The 19768-nt window shown below is 43.7% G+C and overlaps 1 protein-coding gene across 1 annotated transcript in view; it reads right to left on the bottom strand.

Annotated features, from left to right (window-relative positions):
* Positions 1-2130: 2130 nt before the first annotated feature.
* Positions 2131-19768, bottom strand: part of LOC310788412 (alpha-2,8-sialyltransferase 8F-like) — a gene marked incomplete at both ends in the record, with an annotated part of 28711 nt that continues 11073 nt past the window's right edge. Inside the window, 5 exons of the mRNA XM_083649970.1 lie at positions 2131-2611; positions 2713-2805; positions 2924-3036; positions 4460-4610; positions 7295-7324. Of these exons, the coding sequence (XP_083506096.1) occupies positions 2131-2611; positions 2713-2805; positions 2924-3036; positions 4460-4610; positions 7295-7324 (868 nt within the window). The remainder of the gene's footprint in view (positions 2612-2712; positions 2806-2923; positions 3037-4459; positions 4611-7294; positions 7325-19768) is intronic.

Raw genomic sequence — 19768 nt, 5'->3', positions numbered from 1 at the left:
AGGACAACATAAAAACGACAAACAACATAAAAAATAACGAAATAACGTTACTAACCTGAGCAGCGCGGAGCACCAAAACGCTGCAGAGCGGCACTGATCTCGGAGTATGTTTCTCCACTGTCAAACAGTTTGTGGATGAAGTTATGATAAGGTTCAAGTGCGGCCATAACTGCAATAAGTTGTCAAAACGTAACAAGCAAACTTCAGACCATACAACTCCTCTCTTCCTGTTTTCTGAGACTGAAACTTCCGCGGAAATGTCGCGCATGCGCCTCCTCTCCTCTCCTCGTTTTCCCAGCATTCACGGGGGTTTCCAAAAATATCCAAATATCACAGAAACAAAACAACAAAACAAATCTTGATTTTCCCCTTTTCCCGTTTAGTTTTAAAACGAAAAACCTCCTGTTTTTTCGTTTTTTGATTTTCCGTTTTTCCGTTTTTGTTTTAAAACGGAAAAAGAAAAAAACTAAACCGTTATTTGGTTTTTCCGATTTGGTTTTGAAACGGAAAAACGAAAGAACACAACATACACGGATTAACGTACCTTGGTCCAATGAAAACCACCCACCCACTATTGAAAACGAAAAAACGAAAAAACGAGAAAACCAGAAAACGAGCTGAGTTTTTGTTTTTCCGTTTCATAGGAAAAACGAAAAAACGAAACTACGACCGTTTTCTGGTTTTTCCCTTTGTCAATTTAAACAAAAAATCAAACCGGTAAAACGTACCCTGCCCATCTACACCTACATTGTTATCTGCATGACAAAATCACAGTAAGACATTAAAGTAGGACAGTGAAGGAAATAATGCCAGTTGCATGAGATCCACTCAACGTCCACCTTCCTCCTGAAAATGCATGGAAATGATACATACACTAAGCTCATCCAAACAGCAATGTTGTCAGGAAGTTTTCACCCATAGCGCGCAATTCACAATATCACTTTGACTTTACAGTCAGTCAAATCTACATTAGTTTAGCATGTACAGCCACTTAAAGGACAAGTTCACCCAAAAAAAGTTGTTTAGTTCACAAAACAGTTATGGAGTTTTCCAGGGAAACAGAATTACAGCATTCTAAGAAACAAATAAAGTGATGGTGACCAACTTTCCAAGGTAAAAAAAGAACAGAGGAAAAAATCTTGTCCATACTGCTCATCTGGCGTAATCCAAGTCTCAACAAGCCCTGAGATGCAAAGTTGAGGACATAATTTACACCTTGTTAGCTGAAATCGTCACTGTAGCAGGCTACAGGCTACTTTTCACGTCAACTTGGTATCTCAGGGCTTTTGAAGACATGGATTGGCACCTCAGGGCTTTTGAAGACATGGATTACACCAGTATGGAGCCATTTTATCCTACGTGTTGGTTTTAGCGCAACTTCTTCCAGTTTTACCGGCACGGTGATGTTGCCAGCTCTGTCAGAGCACCAACTCCAGTCTTGGTCACCGTCACCATGGAGACGGCGAGGTAGCATGTTGTTACACACAGGGGCTGTGACTCTCTGTGAACTGCTCACCATGGCAACCTTTGTGAGGAGGGACTGCCTGGACCCATTTTCTAGTGCCATTACTTCTGTTTCTTTCTGTGGGTTCTCTGTTTAGCCTTGGGCTCTGAGCCTTTCTCAGGGTCCTGTGCTGCCCACAGCCCAGGCACAGCCAGAGGCCCCTGGGAGGATGTGTTGTGCAGAGTGGAGGACACGGCCCGAGCAGGCGCACTGAGACCTGAGGCCCAGCTTATCTCTGTGCTACATCCAGCACTGAGTGAGAAAGAGAGAGCGGAAATGATCCCTCACAACCAGCAATGGGTTTTATGTAATATTCATGTGTTTAAACATACCTTAGGCGACTTATAAACGCACAATTACCTCCTCTATTTTTTCAAAGAGGAAGTGGTGATTTGTGGTGAATACATTCATTGTGCCAAAAAATGTTAAGATGGAATACATTCAACATTCCGGTTCTAGTGTAATATGTTCATGTGTATCATCCATGCTTTGTGTCATCCAGTCAAGGATGTATTTGATTCACTTCAAGACATTTTGCTCGCTTAACTGTCAGTGTGATTGGCATAAGCCTGTGTTCACACCAGGTGCTTAACATAAGCAGAACTGAAGCTGAAGCTGAGCTCACGCTACCTGCTGGCTGGCGTACAATCTCCCAGGTGAAGCTTGAGCACGCCCTGACTGTGCAGCTCCAACAAGTGCTCAAACTCCAGAGGCATGGTGTGGAGGTTTGTGTTGGGCTTTGAATCATCATAGTAGTGGTTGGTGAGGGACTGGTTTCTGACCGGGTGCTCGCTGAACGGCCAGAAGCCGTACACATGCACGTTGGCACAGAGCTCCAGCGCCAGGCTTACCACCATGAAGCCGGTGCTGAGCCGCACTTGGTTAGTGAGGCCCTGGGAGCGCCAGAAGTGGTCCAGACTCCGCAGATAGTCCGGGTTGAAGAAAACGGGCCGGGTGGGGCTTTTATACTCCTGGATGGAGTACAGGGCCCGCATGGACAGGTCCGTGTTGCGCAGGTAGGAGAAGGCAGGCAGCAGCAGCAGCGAGTCGCCGTAGAGACGCAGGCTCTCCACAAAGGGGGAGCGGCGCGCCATCAGAGACCTGAACCTGAAAACATAGAGGATCAAGGAACAAGAGATGTTGCAGGTTAACTATTGATGTTAAGGTTGACGACAAGATGTATCCAGTCTCCACATCCACACACTCACCTCTGTCTTAAGATGCTCGGGTTTGCTGTCACAAGGTCAGTCTTGCTGCCCACATCTTTCTTATAGTCATCTTGCAAAGGAGCTAGGTTGCACCTGAACGAGGGTGAAAGGGGCCAAGGAAAATCACTACATTTGTTTGAACAGGGGTGGTGATGGCCTATCAGCATTTCACACTCCATTATGAGATTGCATGTAATGGACGAGTACCCACCTGATAACAAACTGGGCAGAATCTATCTTCTCTCCACAGCTGCTGTTGACCAGGATCCCGCCATTCCCCACAACAGCACATGTGTCCCATGATTTATTTCCAAAGGGATTCTCCTGGAATCAACACCAACACTTTACATGTATTATCGTATTCATAAACACACACACACACACACACACACACACACACACACACACACACACACACACACACACACACACACCTGTTCATGATAGACCAGGGGTGTCAAACATACGGCCAGGGGGTGAGAACCGGCACGCCAAAGGGTCCAATTCGGCCCACAGGACGACTTTACAAAGTGTAAAAATTGCACTGAGAAGTCCTTCAATCCAATTTGATGCACTTGTGAAGGCTTCAGGAGTAATTAGCATAATCATGTTTTCTGTATTCATCACTAAATGGTCAACTATTTTCAGTACCCTTGAATATAGACAATTGCAGTTGCTTGTCAATTGTAATGCAAACTTACAGACAGTCGATTTGATCATTTGTTTGATCAGCCTATGGTAGCAGAGAGTTGTGAAAACATGTTCTTAAAATGTACCTGTAATTCCACACACACACACACACACACACACACACACACACACACACACACACACACACACACACACACACACGCTGTGAATAATCCATTCACAGTCTCCCATGCACACGGAGAGCGGTGGGAGGGAGAAGTGGGAGAGGAGAGCAGAGAGAGTGAAGAGAGAACAGAACAATAAACACACACACACACACACACACGCGTGCGCACACACAACTTTTGCAGGTGTTGTTATTTATAGGTTATTATTCATTGATTTTCTTTGTCTGGCTCACTTGAGACCAAATTGGGTCGCATGTGGCCCGTGGACTAAAATGAGTTTGACACCCCTGTGTGTGATGATGGACCAGGAGCCATGGTGAGGGAAGTGTATTTGACTCAAAGTTTACGCTCCATGACAGCCAAAGGAACAAGGAACAAGAAGGACAAAACCGAACCGAGATAACGTGATGTTTAGACTAATATCAATAATGAAGACTACTTACATGTAGCAGCCATCGCCCAGTTCAGGTTATATCACAGTGCACGCCCCCTTTCTTTGAGGTTGTATAACCCATTCATTGTTAGGCACGGCCCCTTTCATTCATGCTGTCTCCTCATCCATTCACAGTCTCCCATGCTTCCCCTCTGTTGCAATAACCAATCAGCCAAAGCTATTTCTTTCCTGCTGAGCCAATCACCTAACCGGCGCAGTATTTCAGAGTCCATGTTTTACTATGTGCTGCGTATGTGCGATAGAGTAGCGTAGGAATGAGTCCGGAAAACATGGATGCTAACACTTCCGGGTTCTTCACTGTTTCTGCCTATGGAATTTTTGGCGCAATGCTTAAAATAAGGTCTGAGGTGAACGCAAGCTTATTCAAACGCGAACCTGTGTTCAGCAGGTTAATCTTCACACATGAGGTACCACACTAATAAGTGGATCACTGCAATTATACAGCAGCTCTTCTGGCAAGTACAAAACAACTTGCCTCTATAAAGGTGCTGAAGATCTCGGGCGTCACTTGGAGGGGGTTCTTAGCCAAACCCTCACCATTGTACACAATGTTGGATCCCAGTGGAGTGTTGGCCTGTGTGACGATGGCCTTGGTGAGGCCACTGCAATTGGTGCTCAGCAGATCTCTGTAGAACACAGCAAGTTCTCGATTAAAGAATAAACTTAGAGGAAAGACTTTAGTTTAGATGAAAGGAAATGTAGGTTGATTGGTCAGTTTAGGTGTGTAAAAACAATGGGTTAGGGTTATGTCAGTGTTATGATATGCTATGAGAATTGACAGTGTTTTTCCTCTCAAGTTATAAATGCAACGTGCTCCTGGCCGGCCTACCTGCCACCGACATCCGACCTCTTCAGCTCATTCAGAACGCTGCAGCCCATCTGGTATTCAACCAACCCAAATTCTCTCATGTCACTCCCCTCTTCCAGGACCTTCACTGGCTTCCCATCTTGGCACGCATCAAATTCAAGACACTGGTCCTGGCCTACAGGGCAATACACCAGTCAGCTCCCCTGTACCTGCAATCTATGGTCAGATTCCTTCGCTTCCCTTCGCTCCTCTACCAGTGCAGGACGCCTCGCCCCTCCTTCGCTACGGGGGCTCAAAAGTCGCTCATCCCGATCTCGACTCTTCTCGTCCCTGGCACCTCAATGGTGGAACGAGCTTCCACCTTCGGTCAGGACAGCTGAATCACTGCCGATCTTTCAGAAAAGACTAAAGACACACCTTTTCAGGCTCCATCTGGGCCCTTCTTGATCTAACTTCTTTCTATTAAAAAAAAAAAATAACCTAAACTAAACTTGTACCACTGTTCCTTCAGAAAGTTGTAGTTGTCATAGACTGTGCTGCATAGTTGATTGCTCTATTGCTGACAAAAATGTGTTATTGTAAGTCGCTTTGGATAAAAGCGTCTGCCAAATGACGTAATGTAATGTAATGTAATGTAATAAATGATTAAGCTTCTGGATTTACTTCCATAGAGTTGATTAAAGACAAAGAGAAGTAGCAGGCAACAGAGTGAATATGAATGACATTTTATTTTTGTGTCATGCTAAATTAACGGCCCATCCCACATGAGATTGCATGACAGTGTTGTTGTGTTGTATGAGGAAGAACGAAACTAGGATGCAGCGTAGCGTTAACAAGAAGAGATGTGCTTTACTGAACAAGTGCACTTCCTTCTACTTCCTACATTCATGAATAAGTTATTAATTCCTCTTGCCTATTGTCCCTAAATCCCACTCAAATCAAATATTCTCCTGGCTAACCTGCTCTCCTCCATGTTTATTTAACAGTCTGTTCCATAACCGTTACCGGATCACACCTGCCTTCCAACGTAATAAATGTCTCCCATCCTTATCTCCAGTAATGGCATGGGTTGGTGCAAATTTGTGTACTTCAAGAAAGTATCTCAGACGACGTGGCTCCATAGAACAAGGGCCTGGGCCCTCCCAGGGATGGACGAATACCTTGCTGCCTGCCCACCACACTCACAGCCGCGCAGTGTTCTTCTGGCCTCATGAGACCGAAATAGGCCAACTTGACCCAGATGCTTGCAAGTATAAACTTTGACAACTTGAGTTATTACTGTTTTCACTGTTATACTACCTCCTACTGTATGTACGTGTGTATATGCGTATACATATGAATATGTGTATGTATGTATATTATTATTCTTATTTTATTTTATTTTATTATCTAATTTTATTTATTTTTTCTGTTGGAATGGGATTGGGTTGTGGGGAGGCAAAGGAGGGTAGATGTGTTGGTTGCGATGTTTCAATGTGAAAAAAAGAAAGAAAATTACACTGGTTACTGTACTGTAATGCCAATGCTCCTTGCTCAAAAATAAATATTATAAAAATAAAAAAAAGTATCTCATTATCAACCCCTTCACATTTAGGATAATTATTATGTCCCCAAACCCCAGAAGCATAGTCCAACACTGGGCACATACTTGATACAGTTTGGCAGTGTTGTAGTCAAATCACTATATCTTGAGTCTCAAGTCCCCAATGTTTGAATCCAAGTCCGAGTCACCAAAGAAGAGTCCGAGTCAAGTCCCCGGAGTTACACACAGTCGGAAATGAAGAATCTTTGACTTTATTATAAACACTACATAATTCTGTCATTTTATAAAAAGTAAATGATCCGTGTAATGAAATGGAAATGAGTCCCAGAAATGCGTCGCAGAGGGATGCTTGATTTACTGAATTTCAGCAAATCTTTGAGGAACATTTCACATGATTGATTGATTGATTGATTTATGATTGATTTATTAGATTTTTCTTAAACAAGACATGACAATAAGCAATAATGTTGAGACAATTGAGATTGAGACAGCTCAACAAGCACATAACCATTATGTCGTGACCAGCGGGAAACAGCAAGTCTGCAGAGTCATAGAGCACATAGAAAAACAAAAACAGGATTCAAACTAAGTATAAAAACCATGACAACACATGTAAAACAATAGATTGATTAAAACTAAACTCAAAAAACAAGACAAAACAGACAAGACAAAAGGGGTGGTTGGTTCTGTAGGTACTAGTATTAAATGGACGGGTCAGCTTGATCTAGGTTAGGACGGGAGGGAGGGGGGGGGGGTGGAGCTCAAAGGATTCAATGTATCTGAGGAAAGGCTGCCAGACGCAATCAAATTTGTAGCTAGAGCCGCATAAAGTATGTTTGATTTTCTCTAGTTTCATAAACGTAAAGACATCAGCTAACCAACTAGTATGAGTAGGGGGAGAGGCAGTGAAATTTCCAGTGAAATAAAACAAGTCTCCTGGCAAGTGATTTCTTTTTTACCTGAACTTTTTGGAATTGTCCTCCTGCTTCCTCCAGGTGCGAGAGTAATGCTCCACTAATTTATCAATGATGCTGAACCTGTGACACACACACACACACACACACACACACACACACACACACACACACACACACACACACACACACACACACACACATGCAATCAGCAGGTGCACAAAACCTGTAGCACTTGATAACATGTACTGCAGGGACAACAAAAGAGGTAATTTAACAGAGAACCAGTGATGCTTGTTTGCTCTCACCCGCAGTTTTTGCATGGTTTAGCCGAGGGCTCAACGGCTTTTTCTTCCCAGGCTTGGTGGACAGAGGCTTGAGGTTGCATGTTTCTAAATGGGAGGAATAGGGAGAAAACAGCTGGTCAGATTAGTCAAATGCAAAAAGCCAAAGAGCAAGATAACGAGTCAGAACAGTCATCCTTCTCCATTCTTCTGTTAACTTCTTGTGAACGAAATAATGTTGACGTTTAACGATTCATCAATTTGCAGTGTGGACCCCTGGACCACACACCCCACCCCACCCCACCCCCCAGGAGCCCTGGTGGATCCCACATTGAGAACCACAAAATAGATGAGAGCAATAATTACATACAGAGTCATGCATATATAGAGGCATCTCTCCTGGGAAGAAGACCGAATAGTGGAAAATGTGCCAGTTTGATTGAACAACCAGTCTAAAGTCCCAACCAGAGACATTTCAGTCAGGTTGTTCCAATGACTGGAAACAGCCTCAAAAGAAAACGTTTCAAAAGTCAACAGTGTGAATCAAATACTGTAAACCTGACTGAAGCATGTCTCCATGACATCTCATCATCCTTCATCTGGCTGACTCACTGACTGACTATGTGACTACCAGGGTATTAAAACCAGCAAATAATAAACTGTGCCCAGCCTGGGCAGATGAGCCTCTGTTGGAATGCAGAATGTCAAAACTAACCCACCGAAGCAATAACGAGCACAATCAAAGGAACAAAAATGTCTCAGGTGCATGGCAAAAGATACACTGGAATGACTGAGAATGCAGAATGTCTGTAAGAACATTATGCAGGTGTGGCAGGGATATGAGGAGCTTATTGAGCTTTGATTGTATAACTTGTCACGCTACATGCCGTATTATTATTACCTGCCGTAATAATAAACAAGGCCAGGTCGAAACCTGGCATAGGCCTGGTGCATGGTATCGTCACCCATGTACTGTATGTCCGTGTTGGAAATTAACTTTTCCCGATTTGAAATTGTACCAGCCTACACATTTGTTTCCCAGGCAGGCATATTTTGTAATCCCACTTTTGTGTATAACTAACATTTGTGTAATGGTTGTCTTGATTTGGGAAGAAAATAGAAACACATTTTAACAATCAACACAACACATACAACATAGTGTGTGGTCCGATGATAAGACGACTCCCCTTTTCCAAGACACATTTTGGGAAGATAAAATGAAAAATCCTTTTTGAAGGGCAGATCTTATTTTTTTAATCAAGACAATCATGTTATTGGAATATAATAATAAAAGACATTTGTGTAGCACTCCCCGGGAACATCCATTCAACTCTATGGGAAACGAGCCAACTTCTCTCTCGGTCTATGTCTTAAATAAACACTTTCCAAATGAGTTGATGGTCTGAAAAAACAATTTCAAGTATTTTTCATGCTCTCAAGTCCTCCGTTTTTTTAATTATAGCCCCATTTCGAGGAAAATAGGCGATTCGGATACTTCGGATAATGAGAACATTAATACTTCCGCCCGTTAGAGGCAGCAATGTGACGCAAGGCATATGTGGTCTGCGGAAAGTACACAAATAAGAAATTCGTGCAAACAATGCTAGCAGATAGCAAGTCATACTTTAGCAAATTATCAGAAAATAGCGTGACTTTGATATTTTAATAATGTTAGTAGACACACGTAACTGTATAGATACCATACATGTAAAGTGATGCTCATAACATGGCGGACCATTTAACGTTAGCCTATCTAATGTAGGACCTACATGTAACGTTAAATGGTCTGCCCATGTTATACAGTAAGCGTCATAAGGTTATGTTAACGTGACATAACATCACAAGTTTTTGCAGACTTGAATCTGGTCGTTTGTTCAATTTGCTCTTCGGGATGGTATTGGACATTTAAAGATGATACACACTTGTCTTGAGGCACCCGACAAGCTCAGCAATTTAATATGTCATCCTTATTTGAAAACATACTTTATCAGATCGATAGAACTGAACATAGCCTAAGGTCTTGCACGAATATGTCTTCTGGTAAATTAGGCATATATACCGTAGATAATCTACCAAGCAACACTTGACACAAATATAGGTAACCATTTCACAGCAGTCCAGCCCACCATGGTGGAAAATGAACCATTCTTTAAGTTAGAATTATATCAAAATATATGTTGCATGGTGTGTGCCGAATTGTTACAGATAACCATATTTCAATAAATAAGAATCATTCGTTGATTTGAAGCAGTCGGTTGGTTCTCCATCTTCACATTCTTCTTCCTCGTCATTTTGGTCCAAGCTGGTTCACTCGACATCAAATATCTTTATATCACATCTTATTAACAACCTGCCTGCTCTGACCAGACAACTATAATGGGCTCGTTCTGTGATATTTGCGGTACATTCGGGTACATGATTTACCTTACTACATAGCCTACACAACGGTTCTTTGTTGGCAATGTTTATTGACAAAAGCACACTGGCAGATATACATATATCAAATGGTTCAAAGTAAATCTGTCAAAAGTCTCAAATCTGTCAGCATTATATTGTCAGCATTTGGCTTATGTTATTGCAATATCTTAGGTTGAACAACTGATGATCAGCAATATTCTCAAATGGGAATCAAAACGTAGCATAAATTTTCACAAATCATTTGACCAGGGCCCTATACCACGAATGTTGTATAAGAAGATCCAGGATCTGTCCCTTGATCTGGTTTGTCTAAACCAGATAAGCTCAATTGTAGTTAACTTGTACTACGAACGTCGATTGCCACTCGTTAACTCGAACCAGGTTTTTCTAATCAAGCCGAGCGCTCGTGCACATGAAAATGCCCGTGCACTGGAGCTTGTGCCCGCAAAAGAGGCGTGGTTTTTAACAACTGCCAATCCCAATGCAATATGGACTGCTCCAACTCCTACACAGCGCCAGACACGCCTATTTCCTCATTGAATGAAACCGCAAATAAAAATCTGCGTTGGATATTATTACTGTTCCCGACTGTCTAAAGTGACCTACTTGAGAGCACAAAATGAATATATAAAAACATATTCCAAAGTGGTAAGTAGGGCTTAATTAAAATGTAGCCTGCAACAAGTGCAAGGCTTTAGTCCTTGATTAATTCAACAGGAGCCTTTTTTTTTTTTTTTTTTCATTTGAATGCAATGTATTTTTCATATGGGGACCATGTGAATGGTGACTCGCTGTTTCCAGAGAGCTGATTGGTAAGCAGGTGGGTCTTTCATGGGTTTTGATCTTATCCCCGACACTATACATGAAAGCCCCCGACGCGAAAAAGCGTAGGGAGATGCAAATCATCTGTGGCACAGACAGGGCATGCCTACGGAGGGTCACGTTAGCAAGATAGGGCTGCAACAAATCACACAAATATCTTAATCCGTCACTGGAGAAGCGATATCTCTCGTACAGATAATCCTCTGAATGATCAAATGGATCCTGCCGGTCGCGAAACACTCTTTCTCTCCTCAGAGCCCCCCTTACAATTCGTGCTCCTTCCTCGATGGGAAACTCGTCCAGAAAGGGGTTGGCCATTTTTCCAAACTGCTGATTCCATTGGTTCGTGGGCGGTGTATTTAAGGTCTAATCGTATCCTTGCAACTTAACCTGCTGTGGACCAGGTTAAGTGTGAAGCATAAGTTGCTATGGAAATATATGTCGGTAAGAAGTTAACTACCGTAGCTATGTAGCACGGCCAAACCAGGGTTAAACCTGAAGTTACCTCGCTAAACCACTAATCGAGCTTTGTGGTACAGGGCTCAGGGGACAATGTGCCTCTGTTTTGTTTTGCTGTTCCTGCTCCACCATGGTAGGCTACTCCGGCGGCCATCCCTTGAAGAAACAAACGACACCGTGTTATATTAATCAGAACATTAACGCCACAAAATTTCTGTTAAAGTATAGCAACGGCGCTCACCACCTTGCTCACATGTTCATGTTAGCACACGATGCTAATCGAGCTAGCGTTAGCTTACAAACATGAGCATCACTCAAACAGTCCAACATAGCAGAGCACCAAGTGCGTGATCAAATCCACCTCAGTTCTAAAGTTTAGAGTTTGCCCAGAGATCATTATGAGCAAACTATGTCTCCACTCCGCGAGTGCATAGATTTGGGAAGTGTGGAGTTAGGAACGTAGCTTGATAATGCCTTGCTACGCAGCAAACAGGGGAAATGAAAGTGCACTTACCCTTACTGTGGCATGCAAAAAAGTTGTGGTGGACGTCGGCACAAATAAGCTGCAGCGTCCTCCTTGTAACGAGCTAGCCAAAGTATTAGTTTGCAATGAGCTAGTGTTGCCAGATGCAGCTGATGGTTTCCAGGCAACCAGCTTAGAGGTGCATTACTGCCACCTACCGGACTGGAGTGTGGAAAGACCAGCTTAGAGGTGCATTACTGCCACCTACCGGACTGGAGTGTGGAAAGACCAGTTTAGAGGTGCATTACCGCCACCTACCGGACTGGAAAGTGGAAAGACCAGTTTAGAGGTGCATTACCGTGTGTGGAGTCGTGCATAATGTGTCCGGCGACTGAGTCGAATGTAAGGGGCCCTGCTGTGCATGCTGCACACCGGCCCCAAAAATATATAATAATAATAATAATAATAAATATAGCCACAAGCGGCAATGGCAGGGGTTCAAGCCTTGCGCAAATTGAACACCTAAGGCTACGTTCACACAGGGCACCCAAGCCTTGCCTACGCCTTGCCTTTACCCACGCTTTTAAATAGGCGTCCTTTTTAGTCAATGAGGCTGTGTACACACAACACGTTCTCACTCTGACCACGTAGCATATTGACGCTTTGTCCCGTCCCTTATGCGCCACTTGTTACTAACATGGTACCCTTGAGCGACCCATGAAACGACTTGGGCTTTCCGACTAAACTCAATGCAAACCCATAGAAGTCAACTTTGACGCTTATGGCAACTGCTCCCCCATCAGCCTAACTGCTCGCCCATTAGTCAACTGCTCACCATTAGCGTCTGGGGGGAGGTTAGGTTTAGGCGTGGGAGGTGGGAGAGGTTAGGTTTAGGGTCTGGGGGAGGTTAGGTTTAGGCATGGGGTGGGAGAGGTTAGGGTTAGGGTTAGGGTCTGGGAGAGGTTAGGTTTAGGCATGGGGTGGGAGAGGTTAGGTTTAGGGTTAGGGTCTGGGAGAGGTTAGCTCCTCCAGACCCTAATGGGCGAGCAGTTGACTAATGGTGGAGCAGTTAGGCTAATAGGGGAGCAGTTGCCATAAGCGTCAAAGATGACTTCCATGGGTTTGCATTGAGTTTAGTCGGAAAGCCCAAGTCGTTTCATGTGTCGCTCAAGGGTACCATGTTAGTAACAAGCGACGCACAAGGGACAGGACAAAGCGTCAATATGCGACGCGCTCAGAGTGAGAACGGGTTGGTACACAGGGCGCCTCAACGTGAACCTAGCGTGTACCCACGCCTTGCCTGACCTGCGCCGATTTTATCGTTTAGGCGTGAGTTCTATTTTCAAGCCGACTAGGCGCGTGAAGGCAGACTTCTTCTGTCAAGCCATGAAGGAAAAATGCGACAATATCCGTGGGAAATGGCGAGTTACTACAACAGTGTTGAGCAGAGAGACAGAGAGAGAGAGAGATTGACGGGTGGCTATCACGTGGGGCTTTCTCCCCGTCGGTAAACAAATCTTCAGGAGAGAGAATAGCGACCGAAGAATCAAGATGGACAATGAAAAGTTAATCCACTTAGTACAACAGCATCCAGTTCTCTATGACAGCAGTCACCCAAGAAGGAGACCTGGTTATAGGCTACATATCCAGCATCAATAGCACATTAAATATATCCGATTTATTTTACCTAACCATGATAATTCGGGACCACACGTGACAAAAAAAATAATAGACCAGAAAACCCTTTTTTAATTAATTTCCCCCTAAATAAATATATGACATAGTTTATCGACCTCACCTATAACAATGGGTATTTCTGTATGTTTTCAAATCTTTTCCTGTGCCAACAGGTTAAGACAGAGATAATTTCACCAACATTCACTATTAAAAATGTAAAAGGAACAAACGAAATGGGGGGAAAAAAGTTTTTCCGTTTTTCCGTCTCCGTTCTTCCGTTTCAAACTTTAAAATAAAACCACTTAAAAATGGGCAGCGGGCCACAGTTGGCCACCCCTGACTTGGATTAAACCAATCAGAGTAAGACACATCTTCCCATTCAGCTCATCATCATCTAGCTGTCAAACTAAAAGCCACCTTTTCTCTGGTCTGCTGCTTTTTCAGTGCCTTCCTGTGACCCTCCTCCACCTCATTCTCCTCCAGTCCTCTCCAAGGTCTTCAGATTCAGAAGCCTTCTCAAGCTAGACTCCGCAGGGGGGATATTCAATCCTACTCCTGGCTGCACTACCCCTGCTGATCATGATGTCATTATCAAGCTGACGTCATGATGGAGACTAATTGCCAAATATATATCTAATGTGCCTACAGGCTCATGTATCTAATCATTTAATAAATCATTGTCATTCTAGAAATGTGTCTCTCTGATTGAAACGTTTTTAGGCCTTTCGCAGGCCATTTTATGGCATCGTGACACCATCACATCCCTTCACTGTTTTTCTGCCACGACGCAAATTTCTGTGAGTTGGTACATCGCAGAGACCTGAAATTTTGACCCATTGACAGATATTGGTGGTTACTAGTGTAGAATAATTAGATAATTGCCTGCTATTACTCCTCCTGGGGTTAGGGGCACTGCAGGCGCAGTGTCTTGGTATGACCTTCTGTTCAGAGGTTATAAAAGCTATCAACGCCCATAGAAGGGGGTCATTGCTAGCTCACGAAGGCAGGGGTACGAAGCTGGAATGTCCCGGATCCGGTTAAACTTTTGTTTCTGTAAATACATCATTGCATTTACATGCTAACAATAAAGAGATAACTGAGAATAATCCGTTTATGGCAATAATCTGATTTCTGCGTTTACATGCACTTTAATAATCCGACAATAGGAAAAACCTGGGTTTACATGATTCAAACCCCAAGCACCAGTGCGTCATCAGACGGACAGAGCACCGACGTGGAATCATCCACTCAGCGGCGTTTTTTACCCCCAAGAAAGCCCCCAAGAGGAGGAGGCGGCGTAGGATGAGGAGGGGGAAGAGGCGGTCACGCCCAAGGGATTCCCCAGTCCACACCAACGTGATCAACATTTCCAGCCATGAGTTGACCAATGATCAATGCAGTGCTTTAGCTTATATATATATATATTATATACATCATAACAGTTAAAGCAACAAAGTTGTACTCTGTCATTGTCGACTCCACCATTGACATTACCAAGATAGATCAGTTCTCTCTGTCCCTCAGGTATGTCACTGAAACGGGCCAGAGTATGGAGCACTTTATTCAGTTTGAAGAGCTTCCATGCAGCAACGCAGATAAATTTTTTAATGTACTTGTAAATGCACTCAATGCATTAGGTCTGGATGTTAAACTTATCCAGGGCCAGGCATATGATGGGGCAAGAACAATGTCAGGTCATTTATCAGGGCTGCAGGCAAGGGTCAAACAACAGTGCTCCCAGAAGGCATTTTACGTGCACTGCTGTGGGAGCAATCTAAACCTCGTCCTCCTGGATGCAGCATGTTCACTGTGTAGCACAAAACTCTTTTTTGGTACACTGGAATCAGGGCCGGCCCTAGCCATCTGGGGGCCCTAAGCAGGATATAGACCAGGGGCCCCCTCCCAGGGGCGGGGGTTTGGGGGCATCCGCGCTGGAAGTCCTTTTAAGTAGGGGGTGCTGTAAGGAGAATTTGACGTTTTTGGACTTTTAGCCATATTTAGAAGAATATTTAAAACAAACAAACATGACGATGACGCTCGTTTGTAGCCCTATCAGTGTCAAGCAAGCGTGTAGAACCCAGCAGCCATAGGGGTTGCCAGGTCAGTTAAACCAGGGGTTCCCAACCTTTTTTGTGCCAAGGACCGGTAGATACATGCAGGACCGGTTGTCAATTTTAATGGTTTTAGTTACATATATATTTACTCACCAGGTGGCGACAAAAGGTAAATAACAGCCTTTTGTGTTGTATGTAGCCTACAGTACTTATGTTTTTGTTTAAACTACAAACATAAATAAACGTCAACCTATGTTTTAACTACCACACACAGCCTATAATATTATAGCCTATGTTTATTTAAAAAAAAAAAAAAAAAAAAAAAATTAGTTCGCATATAGGGCGGGCCGGCCCTGACTGGAATCCCTCTACTGTTTCCTCACTTCCAGCCTTCCACGATTTAAGATCTTAGAGGAGGAACAGGCCAACATGCAGCTGGAGGGAATTATATTAACATTAAAAGCTCTGTCAGATACCAGGTGGGCATCCAGGAAGCAGGCTACTGAAGCGGTGATACAAAGTCTACCTGCTATACTTGCAGCCTTGGAGCGAATAAAAGTACACAACCTCACTTCACCGAAGACAGCATCGGAAGCAGACGGTCTACTTCACAAGATAAGCACATTTGAATTCAAATTCATGCTGTGTTTTTGGAATGCTATACTGCAGATACATATTATCAAACTACCTCCAAAAAACGACCTCCAAAAAACATCACCACGGCTGTCCAGATGATTGACACCTGTATGAGACAGCTCAAGGAAATGCAAACAGATTTGTCATTTGAAGAAATGATTGAAACACACAAGACATGGCTAGGCGGTGCAACTCTTCCACTGAGTTTACAGGGGGAAGAGGCCAAAGACGAAAACACTTCCATGATGAGATGGCAGAAGATGAACTGATCCAGGATCCAAAAATATGTTTCAAAGTGGAATTTTATTTCCATATCCTGGACACCCTTGTGCGACAGTTTGAGACACGCTTTACAGATTTCCACCAAATAGCAAAACTTTTCTCCATCCTGAACCCCAAAAGCTTCTCCACCGATGATGCAACCAACAGAATCCAGGAGCTAGCCAACTTCTATGCTGGAGATGTGACAGCTGACCGAGTGTTGGATGAATTTCTTACTTTCCGTGCTATGTGTAGCGAATTGAAAATAGAAATCAAGACCACAGAATCTGTTCTGCCATTCATGATCTACAACGATATGGACAGGGCATTTCCAAACATCAGTATATTGTAACGTATTTACAAAACACTACCAGTAACCAGTGCAACTGCGGAACGCAGTTTCAGTCGCCTGAAGTTAATTAAAAGTTATCTCCGGGCATGCATGAAGGAGGGCAGACTCTCAAACCTCACCTTACTATCCATAGAGAAGGATATAGACATTGATAAGGACAAGGTGGCTGAGAGGTTTGCGAGGATGAAGGAGAGGAGGATGGTGCTGTAAGATCAGGCCACATACTTAGTTCAGCCAAGTTCCAGTTTGGCCTGTTCGAATGTGTTCAGTTCACTGTTGGATTTTTTGGATTTTTCTTTTTTGGACATTGGGCAGTTCAATGGATTCCAATTTCCCTGGATGATTGGATTAAACTAACAGCTGCTGCCTGCTGGATGAAAACATCATTGGTAAGTGTTGTTTAATAATCATTTATCCTGTCAAGTTGTCATACATGCTGGCTATCTGGGCTTTTGTTGTTTGTTATTGATTGTGTTGTACACCGCCGTGTGTGCTTGGTTAATTGTGCAGGCTTGCAATAGCCTGCAGTTTGTTGTGTGGGTTATTATGTATGTGTTGCTTGACTATATGGCTGCTGTATGGGGATGTCAAACTGTATTCATTTGTTTGAGCAAATTATTGGTAAAATCCATGGCGCCGACCATGGTTATGCATGGTTATACCCCCCTTTTGGCTAGGGACCCCCTGGAAACCCCTCAAGGACCCCTGGGGGTCCCCGGACCCCCATTTGAGAACCACTGGCATAAACAACAGTCACTAACTGTAATGAAAATCCATGGCACTGTCCATGGTGCTGTGTTGGTTAGTGTGTGTGTGTCTGTGTGTAAGAGAGAGAGGGAGACAGGGTGCTGTGACAGCCTGTCGCTGTCCATCTGCGGTGGTGCTGAACTGAGGGCTGTGCCTCGGTGTTGAAACATCTGAAGAGGCCTGGCTGGCAACCTGTGTTTTTCTTTTTCTTCTTCAGAACAAGCTTGTCTGTAAAGTGGCTTCACTGTAGGCTTTCTTGTACATAATATTACTTGGCTGAATGAGTGACAAATTGTGTTTTCGGATATAGGGGCTATCAGCTATTTTACAGTTGTGACTTAAAATGACTTTATTTAATAAAGTCAGTGGTGTGAGTGTGAGAGGAATTCAATCAATAGACAATAACATTGGTGTGTTTAACACATTCACTGCCAGCCATTTTTCAATACTGTAGTTAGCTTCTGCCAAGGTTTTTTTTTGAGGATTCTGGCTCATCTTTCAAGAGCCGAGGATTCGTTTCTGTTAGGATTTTGTGAACACACAATATCTCAAAAGAACTAATAGAATGTGTGCTTTCTCTGTCTAAAAGAGTTAGTTTGTAGAGTTAGTAGTTATGTAAGCATTAGCAGTTGAATACAGCATAGTTTCAGGGTCAGAAAATTTATTCTGAGATAAACGGCTTTTTGTGAAATTCGATAGAACAGTCACTTTAACCATTCATTTTTGGCATCAGTAAGACGTCAGACATCTAAACAATAGTTTTGAACAGTAATTTCCTCCATAACAGCAGGAAACCCCTCTCTGCTTCAAACTCCTCCCTCCGTGGGCGTTCTCCTCCGCCCTCCTTGGCTCTGCAGCGGGTCTGTCACAAACGAGTTGCTGCTGCCTGGCTGCTGCCTGGCAGTCTGGATGGGGCTCGCTGGATGGGGCTCGCTCGTTTCTTGGCATTTCGGTTGAGAGCTCTGATGAAGCTCTTGCGATTCTGCGCTTATTTATGCTGCGTGTTTCAAAGTGTGCACCCAGTCTATTCTTGGAACCCCCCACCGTTGCCACCGCTGTGCGTCAGTGCGAAAGCGAAGGCGTTTTCGCCATCCATGTATGAGAACGGCTTCCTCGCGCTTTTCCCTGCAGTTTTGGCTCGCCTCTTCCTACTCTGGAGAGACATGTCGCCACTCAGTGGGTCAGTAAAATAGATTATACACATTCAATACCTCCAATATTTGTATAAAAGACGTAAAAGGGTTGGATCCACGTCCCACCGTCAAAAAAATAATAATTTTTAAGCCGAGATATCTCGTCTTTGGCAGTCAACCGTTGGATTCTGTAAGCCGAGATATCTCGTCAATGGCAGTGAACGTGTTAAAATGAGATATTCCACTAAATATGGCTAAAACTGATTCAAAAATGCAAAAAAGGCCAATTTTGCCAAAGGCGGGGGACCCCCTGAAAGCTTCGCCCCCTCTGGGCTGATAGGGTAGCTCCACCCCTGTGAGTTGTACTTTGATTATTGCGGAGGCAAAAGTCTAAGCTTGTGTACACACCAGTGTGTGTTGGTTAGAGAGAGAGGGGTGAGTGTGCTCAGTAGTGTGCACAGACTATCTAGGCAGGGGCAAAAAATAAAAAGGGGCACTGTGATAGTAAATTATTGATCGATCGCTTATTAATTGATTAATTTTTCTATCACAGCACCTCCTCCACTCCCCACTCACACCAATACCCACATGGTTTGGGGAGGCATTATGCTGCATTCATGTGGTGTCGGAGTAATCAGAAAAGTTTGATCCCGACTGAGAACATTCACATGAATGGACGCTCAAGTTGGAACAGCGACTCAGAAATTTTGTGAAAATGTTGGCACATGACTTGCCATTTAGTTTAAAGGTTATCCAGTAGCATTAACGCTGATTTGGTTTCCACATTCCGACCATTCCGACACCACAATCACATGAACACATCGACATCGGAAGAATGACTTGCCAACTCGGAAAAGCGGACCATCTGAGGAGCACATAAATGCAGCATAAGTGCATGCTGATAAAGCCCTCCAACTGGGTTGGTATTAGTTAGGCATATACTGTAGACGGTTTTCACGGGGTTGTGTTGCCAGGGAACAGTTTGAAATGTAGTTTATTTCCTGGCAGCTATTGTTTTGGCAAACCCTGCAACAGGAAGTACGCTACCCAATTTAGAATGTTTATGTTGTCGAGTCAAAACTGTCAATAGGCTGAATTTGTTCACACACAAACACCCACACATCAAGCAAGAGTGTGGTGCCTTTCAGTGGAATGACACAGTGGCAAGAGACATCTGTGATGTTGAGTTCCAGTCCCTTTCACACAGTACACA

This window comes from Poromitra crassiceps, assembly GCF_964638095.1.
Source record: "Poromitra crassiceps genome assembly, chromosome: 13".
NCBI lineage: Eukaryota > Metazoa > Chordata > Actinopteri > Beryciformes > Melamphaidae > Poromitra > Poromitra crassiceps.
This window is presented reverse-complemented; position numbering and strand designations above follow the sequence as displayed.